General features: G+C 34.6%; 1 protein-coding gene across 6 annotated transcripts in view; it reads right to left on the bottom strand.

Moving 5' to 3' along the window:
* C3H4orf33 (chromosome 3 C4orf33 homolog) overlaps positions 1 to 15,237 on the bottom strand; it is a 64,447-nt gene that overhangs the window by 48,457 nt on the left and 753 nt on the right. For 4 of the 6 annotated variants that reach the window (XR_006887831.1, XR_006887830.1, XM_046655629.1 and 1 more), the window contains exons 2-7: positions 14,924 to 14,992; positions 12,270 to 12,485; positions 6,951 to 7,140; positions 3,589 to 3,649; positions 1,219 to 1,270; positions 897 to 1,096 (exon numbers count right to left, since the gene is read on the bottom strand). Coding sequence is in view for 4 of the 6 variants with exons in the window: in XM_046655629.1 (XP_046511585.1) it covers positions 897 to 1,096; positions 1,219 to 1,270; positions 3,589 to 3,649; positions 6,951 to 7,131 (494 nt within the window). In the remaining 2 variants the exon portion in view is untranslated. The remainder of the gene's footprint in view (positions 1 to 896; positions 1,097 to 1,218; positions 1,271 to 3,588; positions 3,650 to 6,950; positions 7,141 to 12,269; positions 12,486 to 14,923; positions 14,993 to 15,237) is intronic. The other 2 variants (XM_046655630.1, XM_046655631.1) reach the window with 2 other exon arrangements.

Here is a 15,237-nt window from a genome sequence, read left to right as displayed (position 1 = left end):
ATACCTGCTGCCCCATAGGAGCGAGTATCTCCTGTAATAACTCCATAGGTATAGCTTCCAGGGTCCCCCAGGGAACACCATTGTTAAAGGGAAATCCCAAAGCTGTTCTGTCCCCACCAGGTATTTCTAGGTTATTCATAACTCCTCTCAGTCCAGATGCAATTTACCAATTAGGGGTCATTTTTATCATAAGCAATCTTGCCTAGAAATATAGTTGACATTTTTATGCTTATGAAGTTACCAGGGGAAGAGAGCTAGAGAGTTAACTGAAGTCCAGATTCGCAAGCAGCAGGGGAAAGGAGTTATTAACCCTTACTCAGGCAAGGAATCATGGATGCCTCTGGCCATCTAGCTCTGAAAGGGATCATAATAAGTTTGCAACCATACTTCTACATCAGCTGTTGCAACACTCACTAAGCAAGTCTTTTCGCACACCACTATGGCAATAGAAGTGCTCTACCGACAGGAGTGAGACAGACTACATCTGTCAGGTATTTACTGAGAACCATCAGGGAGCAGAGGACTCTACTAGGTGCTTGCACACATATGTCTTCTTTGATCAAAAAATGTTACTACTGGGGTCAACCCAGTTGCGTAGTGGTTAAGTTCCCACACTCTGCTTTGGTGGCCTGGGGTTCATAGGTTCAGATCCTGGGCACAGACCTACATACCACTTATCGAACCACGCTGTGGCAGGTGTCCCACATATAAAATAGAGGAAGATGAGCACAGATGTTAGCTCAGGGCCAATCTTCCTCAGCAAAAAGAGGAGAATTGGCACTGGATGTCAACTCATGGCTAACCTTCCTCACCAAAAAAAAGGTTACTTCTGCTCTACAAAGAATTTCCAAAAAACTCTTATAGTTGGAACGTATCTTCATTGATTTTCTACTTACAAATCAGGTTTTTGTCCTTGTTGCAGCTCATGCTGAGGTACAGGGTAAAGAGCCTCATAGCTTCTTTTATCACTAGATCCATGAATTGCAAATGAATTGAATTTTGTCACATTTGGTGGAAAATAGGTCCAAGGAAGATAAGCTCTGCCTTCCCATTTTGTCTCTCCTCTGGATACTTTGAATGACAGAGAAAGTTCTTGCTACAGATACAACATGTGAAACACAAAAGGTAAATTCAGGTTTATACTTTGAACATTATACATATATATACATATATATCTTGCATACTTAAAGATATTGTCTCATATTTCCATTTACTTACTTTCCACACATTTCTTCTTCCAGAGAGTAAAAGCACCAAATGCTGTCCATGGCTGTCAAAATTAAAATTCCTCATGAGTGTTTGAAAGAAACAAACGTTATTTTCTTCACTATCTTTCATATCTGCAATGGGTGTGCTTGTAACTAAATTTCCAAATAATTAAAAGATGTGATATGACTATTGGATAATTATAAGGAGAGCTAGTATGTCTGGTTACTTAGAAATGATATCTTTGAGTTTACCATTTTCCAGATGACTGCAGTCAAATACATAAAACTATATATGTTCAGATTGCTTTTTATACTTCATTTGGTTAGATGAGGCAAAGTATGAAAAAGAGGCAGGGGGATATCACGGTATTTGGAGTTCATAATAAAATCAGTTTTCAAAAACTAAAGTACCCTAAAGGAAGCTGGCACCAATTTCCAAGTCTGAATCCAACAACTTCACTACAGGTTATTTCTGTAAGAAAACTGTCTTGAAGCTCATTAGGAAGATAGAAAATAAAAATACAGATTGTCTAAAACTAGTCAACAGGCTGAAGACTGTCCTTGATCTGTCTGCCTCTTGTGTTTTCGGGCTTTCTACCATTAGTTCAGACACCAATGTCACATTTCAAAGAGAAACACAATATATCCTCAAAAGGGAATTCTAAGAGATTATAACTGGAATTAGCCAGGTCAGTAAGAATCAAAGGATTTCAAGTAGTTACATGAAGCAAATTTGCTGTCTCTGGAAAAGACTATCTCGAAACATTTCTACACAGATGGTCTGCTGTGAGCTTTTCAGGGAGGATTTCCTTCAGTAACTATACTAACAGAACACAAGGATTCTTTTCCAGTTAAAAGTTCTCTGCTTATTTTTATCACTATTATGCAACTTTAAGAATATCCTAGAAGGAATAAAAGTTCTTGCAAATTAAAACAACAATATTCTTCATGTTGCTTTCCCAGAGGTTAACTGTCACAGGAGATGATTGCCTGAAGCAAAACTGTAATTCTTGATTATTACCTGTCCTTATATATATGAAACCAAACTATTCAGGACTTTTTTTAACTTTTGTAATTTATCAATTTTATACATAGGGTTATTATATAATTTCTTAACGAAAGAGAATCTAATTCTCCTATTCATCTAGTGCTAAGTCATCACTTTATGAAAAGAAACTCTTATCATCTAATAACATTAAAACTAAGGATGAAACTCCAGAATTCTAGCAGATCCTAGTTCTTGACTGTCTTCAAGACAAGTTATAAACCTATTTGCCTTAGCTTTCTCACCTGTGTGGTGAAAACAATCACACAATAGTTGAAATTTTATCACCTCACATGACAGTTTGTGAAAATTCATATTTTTCAATAAAATATTTTGCCATATTAGTTGAAAGGTAATACACAAAGATATATGATTATTATTCTGAAAAATATAATTGCAAACAGCTACATCTTCCACTCTAAGGTTAGCAAGAAATCAAAATCAGGGAAAGAAAATCATACATAAAATCTTGTTTAAATCAGTTGTTTGGGACGCTCTGCCCAGCCTACAAAGGGACAAAGGCTACTGGATACTAGATACTGAGAGGTATTTAAATGCCATTTAAAATGAATAATGGCAAATAAAGAAATATTTCCTTATTAAATGTTTCACTAATTTAAAATGCTATAATTTAGATAACAGGTGGGCATAAATTCACTTTTTCACATCTACAGGAAAAAATTGCAAACCAGGTAAAGAGGGTCCCCAAGGGACTGGTTAAATTTGAACAAAGAGAGTCCAAGGTTAATATTTTTGATGAATCTAGGAAAAGCCACATGTGATTTAGTTTTTATCCCCGGCACAGAACACAAAGTGACAAAGGATACACTCAATAAGTACATGATGAATAAAGGAAGGAATACATGAATACATAATTACATATATATAAAATTAAAGTTTAATCTAGTCATTAAAAAATCCCCTAAAATAAACATTTTCATAAACTAGTTCAATTCTTTATATCTACATGTATCCTTTTATTTCTGAATAGCTAATATATAATAATGGAAATTTATAGAGTAAATAATAAGAGTTTATATTTTATAATTATTTTTAATTCTGCAAAGAAAAATTATCTTCAGATTTATTAGAGAACGACCTACATTAGTAAATTGAAAATAATAACATAATATTTTCAAACATTTATAATATATATTCTGAATTACACATATACTTGAAAATAAGGAATTACATATAATTCAGATTAATTCATATTAGAAATCCTCCTAGTTAGTTGGAATTAGTGAGCTTTTACTATGACCATATGATTTCTAACTAGAAAGTAATGTGTTCAAGTTATGCAGTAACGAGTTAGAAAAGATACTTTATACTTACGGACAAAGTTCAACTTCTAAATACTGTTTGGTTAGGTCATTCAAGAAAAATGCTTCCACAACTTTTGAAAACAGAGATATGACATATTAAGAAATTTAATTTTTCTTCAAAAATAAATAATTTGTTTATTACTTTAGAATATAAAATGAGTTAACTCATTATTTTTAATTATAACTCTATCACCAATAGAAAAGGGAAAAAGAAAATAAATACACATTGCCTGGAAGAAGAAATAAATAGAAAACATATCATCAATTTTTTCCCATACCAGATGGCAATAAATTTAAAATATTAATAAAGCCTAGTGCTGGTGAGGTTGTAAAGAAACGAACATTATCACACAGACTTTGAGCCAGTTGTATTCTTCTAAGAATTCATCCTAAGGAAATAATCAGACAACTGGGAAAAGAAGTTAGCATAATGCGATTCATCAAAAATTGCTCAAAAACTGGAAATGATCTAAATGGTTATCTCCTATTATACAGGAGAGCTGTTAAGTAAATTATAGAATTTATCTATTTCATGCAACAGAATATAATACAGTCATTAAAATCAAATATACAATTAGATATTTTCTGATATAAGAAGACACCCATGATATTTGGTGAGTAGGCTGCAGAGCAATAATCAAATTTACCTGAAATAAAAATATCCATGTGTGCCTGTGCCTGAATGTCTGCAAAATGTGCACAAAAATGTTATGACTGGTTATCTCTGATAGGTGGAATGCAGCTAAGTGATTTTTCTTTTCTTTATAATTTCCTGGAATTTTCTGAGCATATGTCATTTAAAAAATTGTTTAATTATGAAAGTAATACATGTTTCTTATAAATGATTAAAACAATACAAACATACATGAAGTAAAAAGTCCATCTTTTTCTTCCCACTTTACTCTAAAACCTGTCTTTTGCTCTATAGCCTGTCCTTTTTCTGTCCTTCTACAATCTATTTTACCTGCTCAGATTTTTAAAAAAAAATAAGGAATCATACTTCCCTACAACCTGCTTTTTTCACAAAAAAGCTTTCCAGCATATAGATACTCAAATATTTTTAATAACTGCATAGTATTCTTCTATGGAATGTCATAATTTATTCACGTAATCCTCTATTGATAGACATTTAGGTTGTTTCCAGCTTTCCATGTTATTTTTATAATAAAATATCCAAGATATAGATATAGTTCCATCAACAATTCAGAGTCTTATTGTCCCTTTCTAAGTCTTTTACCTAAACAAATTAGAATTGTCTTCTGTGATGGTTAATTTTGTTTGTCATCTTGGCCATGGTAGCCAGATATCTGTTCAAACATTATTCTAGATATTTCTGTGAAGTTATTTTTTAAATGAGATCAACATTTAAATCAGTAGACGTTTAGTAAAGGAGATTACTCTCCATATTGTGGCTGGGTCTCATCCAATCAACTGAAGACCTTAAGAGGAAAATGACTGACCTTCCCTTAGCATGAAGGAATTTTGCCAGCAGACAACCTTCAGATTCAAACTGAAGTGTCAGCTCTTCCCTAGGTGTCCAGCCTGCTAATCTATCCTTCAGATTTTGGACTTGCCAGCCTCCACAACTGCATGAGCCAATTCCTCAGAATAAATCTCCCTCTCTTTCTCTACACACACACATACACACACACATGTTCTATTGGTCCTGTTTCTCTGGAGAACCCTAACACATCTTCTGGTTACTATTTTCCAGCTCCATTTTGAAAGATGAGTTGGAAATGGGTGAAGAAGAATTATGGAAAGGGCATTCTAGGGCGAGAGAGTAGTGTAATCAAAGGCACAAGGCTAGGAAATATTGTGGCTTATTTAAAGAACTACAAGCAGTTCAGTCTCACTAAGCAAACCTTTCAACGCAGAAAGAAGTGATGCTGGAAAGCGAATAAGGGCCAGGTCACGGAAAATCTTATAGAGATCTTACTAAGACAGGTAAAATTTCTCCTGAGAGGACAGAGAGCCTGAGAAGGTTTTTAAGTAGCTGAACGACCAGTTAAAATTTTTATTTTAGATAGATCACTCTGGCTTCCAAGTGAAGAATGGACTTAAGGTCAAGAAGACTATTTAGGAGGCTCTGACCCAGCCCAGGTAAAAGATGATGAAGGCCTAATCTATGGCAGGGATGGTGGGGATGAAGAGGAGCTACCAAATTAGAGAAACATTTAGGAGGTGAAGCTGGTAGGACTTAGTAAATAAATCCACGTATGAAGAGTGAGAGAGAGGGATATCTTGGAAAGATCTCACATTTCTTTATTTGGTGATCTGAAGTATTATAGGGCCACTAATTGAGACTGGGCAGTTAGGAAAAGAAGCACGTTTTATGAGAGTAGTGCATGAGTTGAGTTTAGGACTTGAGTCTCTTGTCTGTAGCACCTCCAGTAGATAAGTCATACTGGTATATGTACACCAGTAGAAAGCTCGTATATACAGCTACTGTATCAATAAAAGACAACATATGTTTAACATACGATAAATTAGTACTGACAAAATGTATGATATACAGATGGTTTAGAGAAAGCAGATGTTAGTATGGACTAGAAGAATCATCAAGAGTTTCTTTGAAGAAATGAAACCTGAATCAGACCTTGAACTATGTGCATTAGAGTCAGGGAGAATAGAATGAGAGAAGGTCCATGGGTGAGAATATGCATGGACAGTAAGATCATTAGCCTTTCACGAAGTCAAGAGCTTTTGGTTGGCTATGATAGCCCAATTCATGAGTACCTTGAAAGATTACAGAAAGGGTTTGAACTTTTTGTGAGGGATAGCAATGGTTTGTGATCTGGGGAATGGCAACACAAAGAGTATTTCAAAAAGATAACGTTTGGCAGCTTAATTAGGATACTTTAGAAGGGGATCATATAGCAAACCCGAAACAGTGTAATTTCATGGCATGCGTTTCAGCTGTCATTTTATATGTGAGATTACTTTCCAGTATAAAATAAAAACTACATTTCATGTTGAAGTTGATGGTGTTTCTATAATAAGTAAAACACCCCAAAACTTCCATAAGGAAGGTTTATAAGGTTAAAGTGGCAATTTGAAGATACTTAAAGACAAAACAGGATGGCTGAACTCTTCTTAAAATAGGTAACAAAAGTAAAGGAAGGAAATATGGCAGTAATTTAAAAATCTGGATTTGCAATTGCCATTTTTCACTGTTCTAGTTATATAAGTTGAAGACACATAGGTAATTGTGAAAAAGTCAGAATGAGAGATTGGTAGGAAGTATCAGAAACTGCACATGTCAGTTGCTCAGAAGCACTCACTTCCTTACAGCAAGATAAAATAATAGTTCCATGAGAGGTTATTATAAAAAGATTTATGTTTGCAATAAAATACAGTCCTTCCACTTACCTTCATAATTCCACAGTTCATTGAAAGGCTTTCCTGGTTCTCCAAGTGGAGCTGGAGGATCATTGAAAAATGGAGCACTAACTTCCATCGTCACTCCTCTGTCACCTGGATTTAGTCTGACAAACACTGGCTCATGCTTCACTGGAAAACCATCCCAAGTGTGTTCAATTTTAAAATCCATCTGAAGACGCTAAAGGAAAAAGACATATTAAAACGAGCTCTTTTAACAATATACAACTGTTTCCTTTAGGTAGAAATGAAATGAAAATTTCTATGCCAAATAGCAGGCAGGAAGGCAGCAGAGTGACAAGAACACAGTTCTGAGAGGCCATTTGTGTTACGGCAAGTCACAGACACTGAGCTCTGTTGTAAAATAGGTAGTTGCATCCCAAAGGCTTTAAGAGTTTAAGTCTAGATTCAGCTTGAGGTACCTTGTAAAGAGTGTATCAAAATCATTTTTAAAACCTTGTAATTAAGTCCATGGTAGAAATTATTCATGTACTTAACAACTATGAGCACTATGAGTTTATATGTCATCTTTGTATTTTACTGTAAAATGTGCAGGTGTCTGAATTACTGGATCTCCTGTGAATCAAGATTTTTATAATAATTTGATTTAAAAAAAAAACCTCTATAAATCAGCAGATGCATGGCTGTTAACACCTGTTCTTTTGGCTAAAACTCTTTTCTCTTGGGGATGGGAGTAGGGGGGCTACAGACATTGAAGGTTAGAAGAATTTAATACTGTCTTCTTTGGTCTCAGAGTTAAGATTTTCTTAGCATTTTCAATTTTTGATATTTCAAGTGTTAAATGACCATTTTCTTGGTTAATCCCTTCTCTCCAATTGAAAAATGGAAACAGAATCTGCTATCATTTAAACTTTAAGATAGACTATCTTTGACACAAGCAGTATTTGCATTTTAAATTGCTTCTCTAAGGATTAAATGGAAGGACATAGTATTATATTAATAAAATCACATTTTTGTTGAACACTATGGATCAGGCATTTTATAAACATTATTTCATTTAATTTCACAACAAACTTGCAGGAGAACTATTATTATCCTCACTACAAATGAAGAAACAGACTTGTCCAAGGTCACATGGCTGACAAATCAAGAAACTGAACCAATTGTAGCCATGTTTTTCCAGATGAAGATATTTCAGGAATCTGCAAGAAGATGAAAAACTTATTTCAGGAGTAGTGGATTCCTCAAATTATACTAGGTCCTTATGTCTTGTCCAGAGGATAATCTTGATTAGTAAATGATGATATTTCCAGACTGTAACTTCCCTTATCTAAAGTCTTTAAATGCATTCCCTTGCTTCATATGTGATTTTTTACTGCAAGTAATAGAGTTATTAAATTTTGAATCAATCTATTTCAATGAATATGTACTGAGTACCTACTATCTGCCAAGCATCAGGAGAACCGAATATATAAGCTCTGTGTCACATAGGAATCCTAGATCTCTGAAAATCTTTTTCTAAAGCATGTAGTTTTTTCCTAATTTTCACTACATGCTAATAAATTTTAGTAGATAACCTCCAAAATTAAAAAGTACTTCTGGGGGCTGGCCCTGTGGCCGAGTGGTTAAGTTCGCACGCTCCACTGCAGGCAGCCCAGTGTTTTGTTGGTTCAAATCCTGGGCGTGGACATGGCACTGCTCATCAACCCATGCTGAGGCAGTGTCCCACATGCCACAACTAGAAGGACCCACAAAGAAGAATATACAACTATGTACTGGGGGGCTTTGGGGAGAAAAAGGAAAAAAATAAAATCTTAAAAAAAAAAGTACTTCTGATATTGCAAGCTATTTGCAACTAATAGTATTTTAGAAGAGGGTATGTTCAGCAATTTATAATTCTTCATTATTGAAATAAGCTCAGTGAGTGATAAGACTGCATAAACTGACTATGACTTACATAGAATTTAGTCCTTATTTATATGGAATAAAATACTTCAATAATAATTTTTCAAGACGCATTCTTCAAAAATAAACGTATAAGGCTCTACCCCAAATTTTGGTACTAGTAAGTATGCTCTTGCAGTGTATAGGAAGAAATAAGAATAAATCAAGATGTTAGAAATGCTGATTAAATTTGATTCTGACACCAATATGCTGAGAGAATATGCTACTCTCCTAACATGAAACTTCAGAATTCTTAACAATCCTGGCAAAATATAGCTCAGTGACTAGGAAGTTTTGGCAGATTCATTCATTCTCCACACAACCACCATATCTGCAGAAATGCTGCACACATTAAAGGGATCCCTATCCTACTCAGTGGGTTTCCGTCAAGGAATTTTCAACTTCTAGCTCTTTCAGGCAATCATCTCTATGTCTAAATGGAATTAAACTGTATTTAGTGACGTGCTCCTAAAAGTAGCCTGTCACTTCCATGCACACATGGGTCTCATGGTCAGAGTGAGGTGTACTTTACAGGTTTCAAATTACTTCAAAATGTAATCTTACCTGGAAGATAAGAAGAAATAATAGATAAAAGCAGAGCTATTCTTGTTAAGAGCACAAGAAAGTGGTACCTCCAGTGTTTCTACTGGTTCCTTCTGCCTTTTCCCCTAAGATTTCTTTGAAAATCACTGCAAGAAATGCTAACTAAAATTCCACCAGCAGGGAGGAGTGCCACGGCTGACGTGTCCAAGGGTAGAATATAATTTTGTCTTTAACTGCATAAATGACTTTAGCTTCTTATCAGAATGACACATTTGTTAATCTGCTTAAAGAACACTTATGTCAATCTAAGTATGCATAACATTTACAACAAAATTAATCTAAAATGTATAGTCCCACCCACTACTTTACAATCTAATCTAAAGATAACATGGACCCAGAGACAATCGATTCTCCTTTCAACTCCCTAGGGAAATTTAGGACTGTCTCCTGGGGCTTAACCCCCACCACCTCTCAATTTCTTTGTTTGCACATGTGCTCATATGAAATAGAGACAATTCAATTGTCAGTGTCCTTCACGACCTGGGCTAGTGTGCATCCCTGAAGCACTCCACTACCTGTCACTCTCTATTACGGGTGCACTCCGTTTTGATTCACAGCACTTAGACTTCATGACATATTTGCTTATTGTCTCCCTGTCCCCAAGTAGAATGCCTGTAAGTAACAGGAACTCATTACTTATTTGTTGAGTGAATAATTGTTCTAGTCTCTGGATCTAAAATTTCATGATACTAAGGTTTTCTGCAGGAGAAATCAACCATGTCAATGGTATCATTATCTCATTCAACACTATATACCAAAACAATGGCAAATAAGTAAGATGATATATTCTAGCTAGAAATTTCTTTTCAATTTAGTTTACCAAAGGTTTATTAGCCACGTACTTTGCTTCAGGCACCACACCAGGTTCTGGGGAAATAAAGTACAAGGAGTTTATGGGGAGTTGAGGATGATTCTCAGGTAGCAAATCAGCCAGGTGGTATGTTGCTAACTAACCAAGTCCGTTATCAATTGGTTCATTTTGATGTCCAATTTAATAAAGTTGGATCCCTACACCAAACTAAGTTTTAATGAATCAAAGATTTCAACATATCAATCAAATCATATAAGAACAAGAAAGAAAAAAAAGGATTTTTTTTAAAAAGATGATCTTCTCGTAGAAAAGCCTTTTAAAATATAACTCCAAACCCAGAAGACATAAAAGAAAAGATCGATACATTTGGCTACACAAAAATAACAAAATTAAAAGCAGAAGTCTGCCTACCCCCACGAAAAAAAGACCACCATTACAAAATCAAAAGATAGTCTGGGAAAAAATATCTGCAACTCATATTTCAGACAAATAAATAATTCTTTAATGTTTAAAGGGCTCCTAGAAATCAGTAAGGAAAAGACCAACATCCCAACAGAAAAATGGACAAAAATATGAACAGCCAGTTGACAGAAAGAAAATGCAAAATGTTCAACCTCACTTACAGTGATAGAAATGCAAACTAAAACAACAACAAACTCTTATTCTTTACTCAGATTGCCAAGGATCAGAAAGCTTGACAACATGCTATGATAACAAGGACGCTGAGAAACAAGCACATTTTGCTACTGGAACACAACTGGCACAGCCTCAGTCAAGAGCAATCCCTCAATACTTATCAAAGTAGAAAATGCAAATATCCTGTGACTCAACAATTCTAGTTCTAGGAGTTATTATACCTGCACATGTTCAAAATGACGTTAAGTATAAAGATTTCACTGCAACATTGTTTAGAATAACAAAATATTTTAAGCAACTTAAATACTCAGTAGAGTACTGGTAAAGAAACTATGCTATATCATACAGTGAAATACTACATAGCTGTTAAAAAGAGTGGGGTAGCTCTATATATACATCTAAAATAAATTAAGTGAAAAAAAGCAAGGTGCAAAAAGTATGGATTTACTTCATAAAAACGAAGACTATTTGCATATGTATACACTATTTCAGGAAGCATATACAAGAAACCACTGGTTGCAGTGGTCACCTCTCTGGAAGGAATTACCTTCCTGAAACAGGGGAGGAAGGGAGACTTACTTTTAACAGTATCTTTTTTTTTTTTTTATCTATTTGAACTTTATACTATGATAAATAAGCACTACTACTCAAAAATAAATGAATAATTTAAAAATATTTTTTAAAGTCCAATTTAAGCCCGAGTCTCTTAAAGACTATGATGATCACCTCTTCTCTTCTTTGTATTATATATGGTGTGTTTCTAAAAAGTCAGAATAAATATTAGGAATATTATTGAAGGAATATATTCATTCGAAGGGATCACCATTAGAACGTATATTGGTAATCTGTATTTTTTTCACATTTTAACCTCTACTCTTCAAGTTACTCTTTCATCAAAAAAAGTCAAAAAATAATTTTTAAATTATTTTCATTGCTTTACCTGTACTATGGAAAGACCTTTAAAAGGAAATGAAGGAAGAAAAAGGAGACAGAACCCGGGAGCATTAAGAGGCTAGCAAAGGAAAGAAATTCCACAAAGGTTACAAGAAGAAAGTTATGGAAAAGGTGTTTTCACAACAAAATGTTTTGCAAGGAAAATGTCCAAATTCCTCTATTCATGAAATTTTCTTTAGTTTCTCTACAAGAATTATTTCTTTTCAGTTTGCACCTTCCCTCCACCCCTACCCATTTACATGAGAAACGGAGAAATGAGGAAGTCAGCCTAAAAGTGACAGTAAATGCGCCAGCAGAAGCAGGCAGCTGAAAAGTAAGTTACCAAAGAAAAACCTAACGACATAACTGGGCAAAGGTGCAAGGAATGAGAGGGAAGAAAGCAGAACAAGAAGAGAACACACCGAGAATATCTGCTCAGTCCAACGCTCGCTGGCTCCTTTCCGCTGAGGTCACCGAGAGGGCTCAGCCTTAGGCTCCGCCCAGCTGCCCACACATTCTCGGGGAGGGACTTAGACTGCAGCAGAGACGCCTGATATTTCTGGGAAAGAGAAATTTTGAAGGACCACCGATGAGCATCTGAAGACTTTTAATCATTCCTCTGAAGTTTGAGCGGTTTTCTAGAAGGAGAATGAAGGGTAACTCAGCAATATAAATACTGTCCAACAATTTGAAAATGAACTGTAAATCCTAAAGATTACAATAGAACATGTATAACAATAATTCAATCAAGGCAACTAAAGGCTATCTGGCTAGATAAGCAAAAAGTATAAATTATATTACTCTAGCTGTAAATAATATTATCCTAGCTGCAAATTATATTCTGCTACTGGGAGGCACACACATGGTGGTTAATGATTGTGACATTGGGACCAGAGTGCCTAGATTCAAATCCCAATTCAGGCACTTTCCAACTGTGCTCATCAGCCAGTCATTGTAAAAAGGATTTTAAAATATCACCTACCCCAGAAGATTTTTGTGAGGATTAAATGAGTTAATGTATATATACAGCATTTAGAACAGTACCTGGCACATAGTATTTAAAAAAGATTAGCTCTTATTATTAAAGTATATATATTTGCCTAAAAATAAATTCTCTGTTTAAATTAAATTAAAACATTATAATTACATGTGTCCAAAGTGGTCTTCTTATAGGAAACTAGACTACGAGACAGGATAGTCTAACCCTTGAGATCGCAGAATTAGGTTAAGTGTTCTAGAGATATACAACATGGTTCTGGTTGGTTTGGTCTTAAGTATCCTGGCAGTTTCAGCATTTATCCACCTATTTTCCTTCATTTAGTGTCTCTTTCACCCAAGACAGCAGGGACTAATCATTTTTGTACAGGATTAGATGTAAATTCATGAGATAATCATGAGTAAAGTTTTAAGCTTCTCAAGAAAAGGTAATAATTTACAGAACTACAATATTTCCAAATAGAATCACTCTGTATTTTGGTTGCCGGGGATTTCCAAAATTTCTATAGGATCTGTGGGTTTAATTCAGCAAGGAGTAACTGCACCTGAACTTCAGAGCTACTTTGGGAATAGTGTGCATATCCTACATGTTTAAGTAAAGTCACCATCATTTTCTTCCGATATGCAAGAGCAGATATTACACTGGTGTGTTGCCATTATTCAAATATTTTCAGGTAAAGTATTAAGCTAAGCCACATGAAAATGCAGAAAATCGGTAATTTCACATGGTTCAGCCTAAATATATTCTGCTTATAACATACTTTTTAAAACTTCCTTGGGGGAAAAACAGCTCTTGCGTTTGTTTTACCAAAACAATTATTTTTGTTTTATAAAAATCATTTTTGATGGGAGAGAGAAATGGGGAATTGTTGTTCAATATGTATAGAGTTTCAGTCATGCAAGATGAAAGAGTTCTAGAGATCTGCTGTACAACAATGTGTATATGGTTAACAATGCTGTTTTGTACACTTAAAAATTTAATAGAGTGGATTTCATGTGTGTTTTTTTACTACAAAAATTATAGCAATAAAAAACATAAGCTTAAAAACAGAGTTCTAATTTCCAGGCCATACTTCTCTTGACTGATAAAATAAACATAATTATTAAGAGTTTTTAAAAATCACTTTTTTATGGCATTTAATTACATCAGAGAACGTTAAGTACAGTTTTGGCCCTAGCTTAAATTTTCAACTTCATATTCTTCATGATGCTTTCCACATAGTACTCGGTGCTCAATGTCACTTTATTGAAGAAATTCATTTTAGTGAAATCTATCAGTTTTCAAGGGTTTTCTTTATTGCAGAAATATACTTAATATAAAAAACATGAAATAGTAGCTAGAGAAGGGTTGAATACAGACTAAGACTTTTTTCTCTCACTTCTCATTCCTTGTACTCAATTACACTAATAGATACTTTCCATGCACATTCACTGAATTCTTAAATTAATTTCCTTCATCAAATATTGAATGAGTCCTTATTGTGTTCCAGGTATTATGATGGAGCCTGGAGACACACTACAAAAACAACATGATGGAGATGCAGGAAGAAGCATGAAGTTAGTACTAAGGAAGCACCTACCTTGGGGGAGTGGATAGAGAACACAAGGGAAGCTGTAAAATGGAGAAATACTAGAGGGGACACTTTAAGGATAAGTGGAATCATAACAATTTTGCTTTTTAAAGATGAAAATTATTTTGAAAATATTCCATGAAATTCAAAAATTCCACCAGTAAAATCTTGGAACCCAAAAAACACCCAAGCCCAAAAACTACAGTTTGTATTGAACCTGACCGTATAAGCCAAATAATTCAAGTACAGAGATAAAAATTCCAATTTCAGATATTTAAGTTATGGAATGCAAAGACCACTCATCATTTATATCTAGAAGGTACTCTTTGCTTTTGCCAACACCAATATATCTTATCAACTTTTAGTGTAAATGTTAAGTTTATAACTACTTGTTCAATGCTAAGTTAAATCATAATACGACAATACACAAGGTTCAAGCGTAGAAGCAGCTACAAGTCAGTCCCTGGGGAGTTGTGGAGACGTTCATGAAGAAAAAGTCATATACTGACCTTGGAAAAGTAGTTGGAGCTTGCACACTCAACTTTTCCTTCCAAGTTTTTGTGTTAACTTCACGGCCACTAAAAACCAGATCAAATTCAATCTTCACTGACTCAAAGCTAAATTAAACTTTTTTTAGTGGTTATTAGATATACCTCCATGTGTAACAGCCAGTCTTTAGAGGAAGGGACCATCTCACACTTCATAGTGAGTATGGAGAAAGCCCATAACAGGATTTTAAACACCTAACTGGATGGAGTTGGGACACATTTTAAAAATTTCTTAATACATTCTGCTAATATTACTGCATTTATATAACATTATG

This window comes from Equus quagga, chromosome 3 (assembly GCF_021613505.1).
Source record: "Equus quagga isolate Etosha38 chromosome 3, UCLA_HA_Equagga_1.0, whole genome shotgun sequence".
In the NCBI taxonomy this organism is placed as follows: Eukaryota; Metazoa; Chordata; class Mammalia; order Perissodactyla; family Equidae; genus Equus; species Equus quagga.
This window is presented reverse-complemented; position numbering and strand designations above follow the sequence as displayed.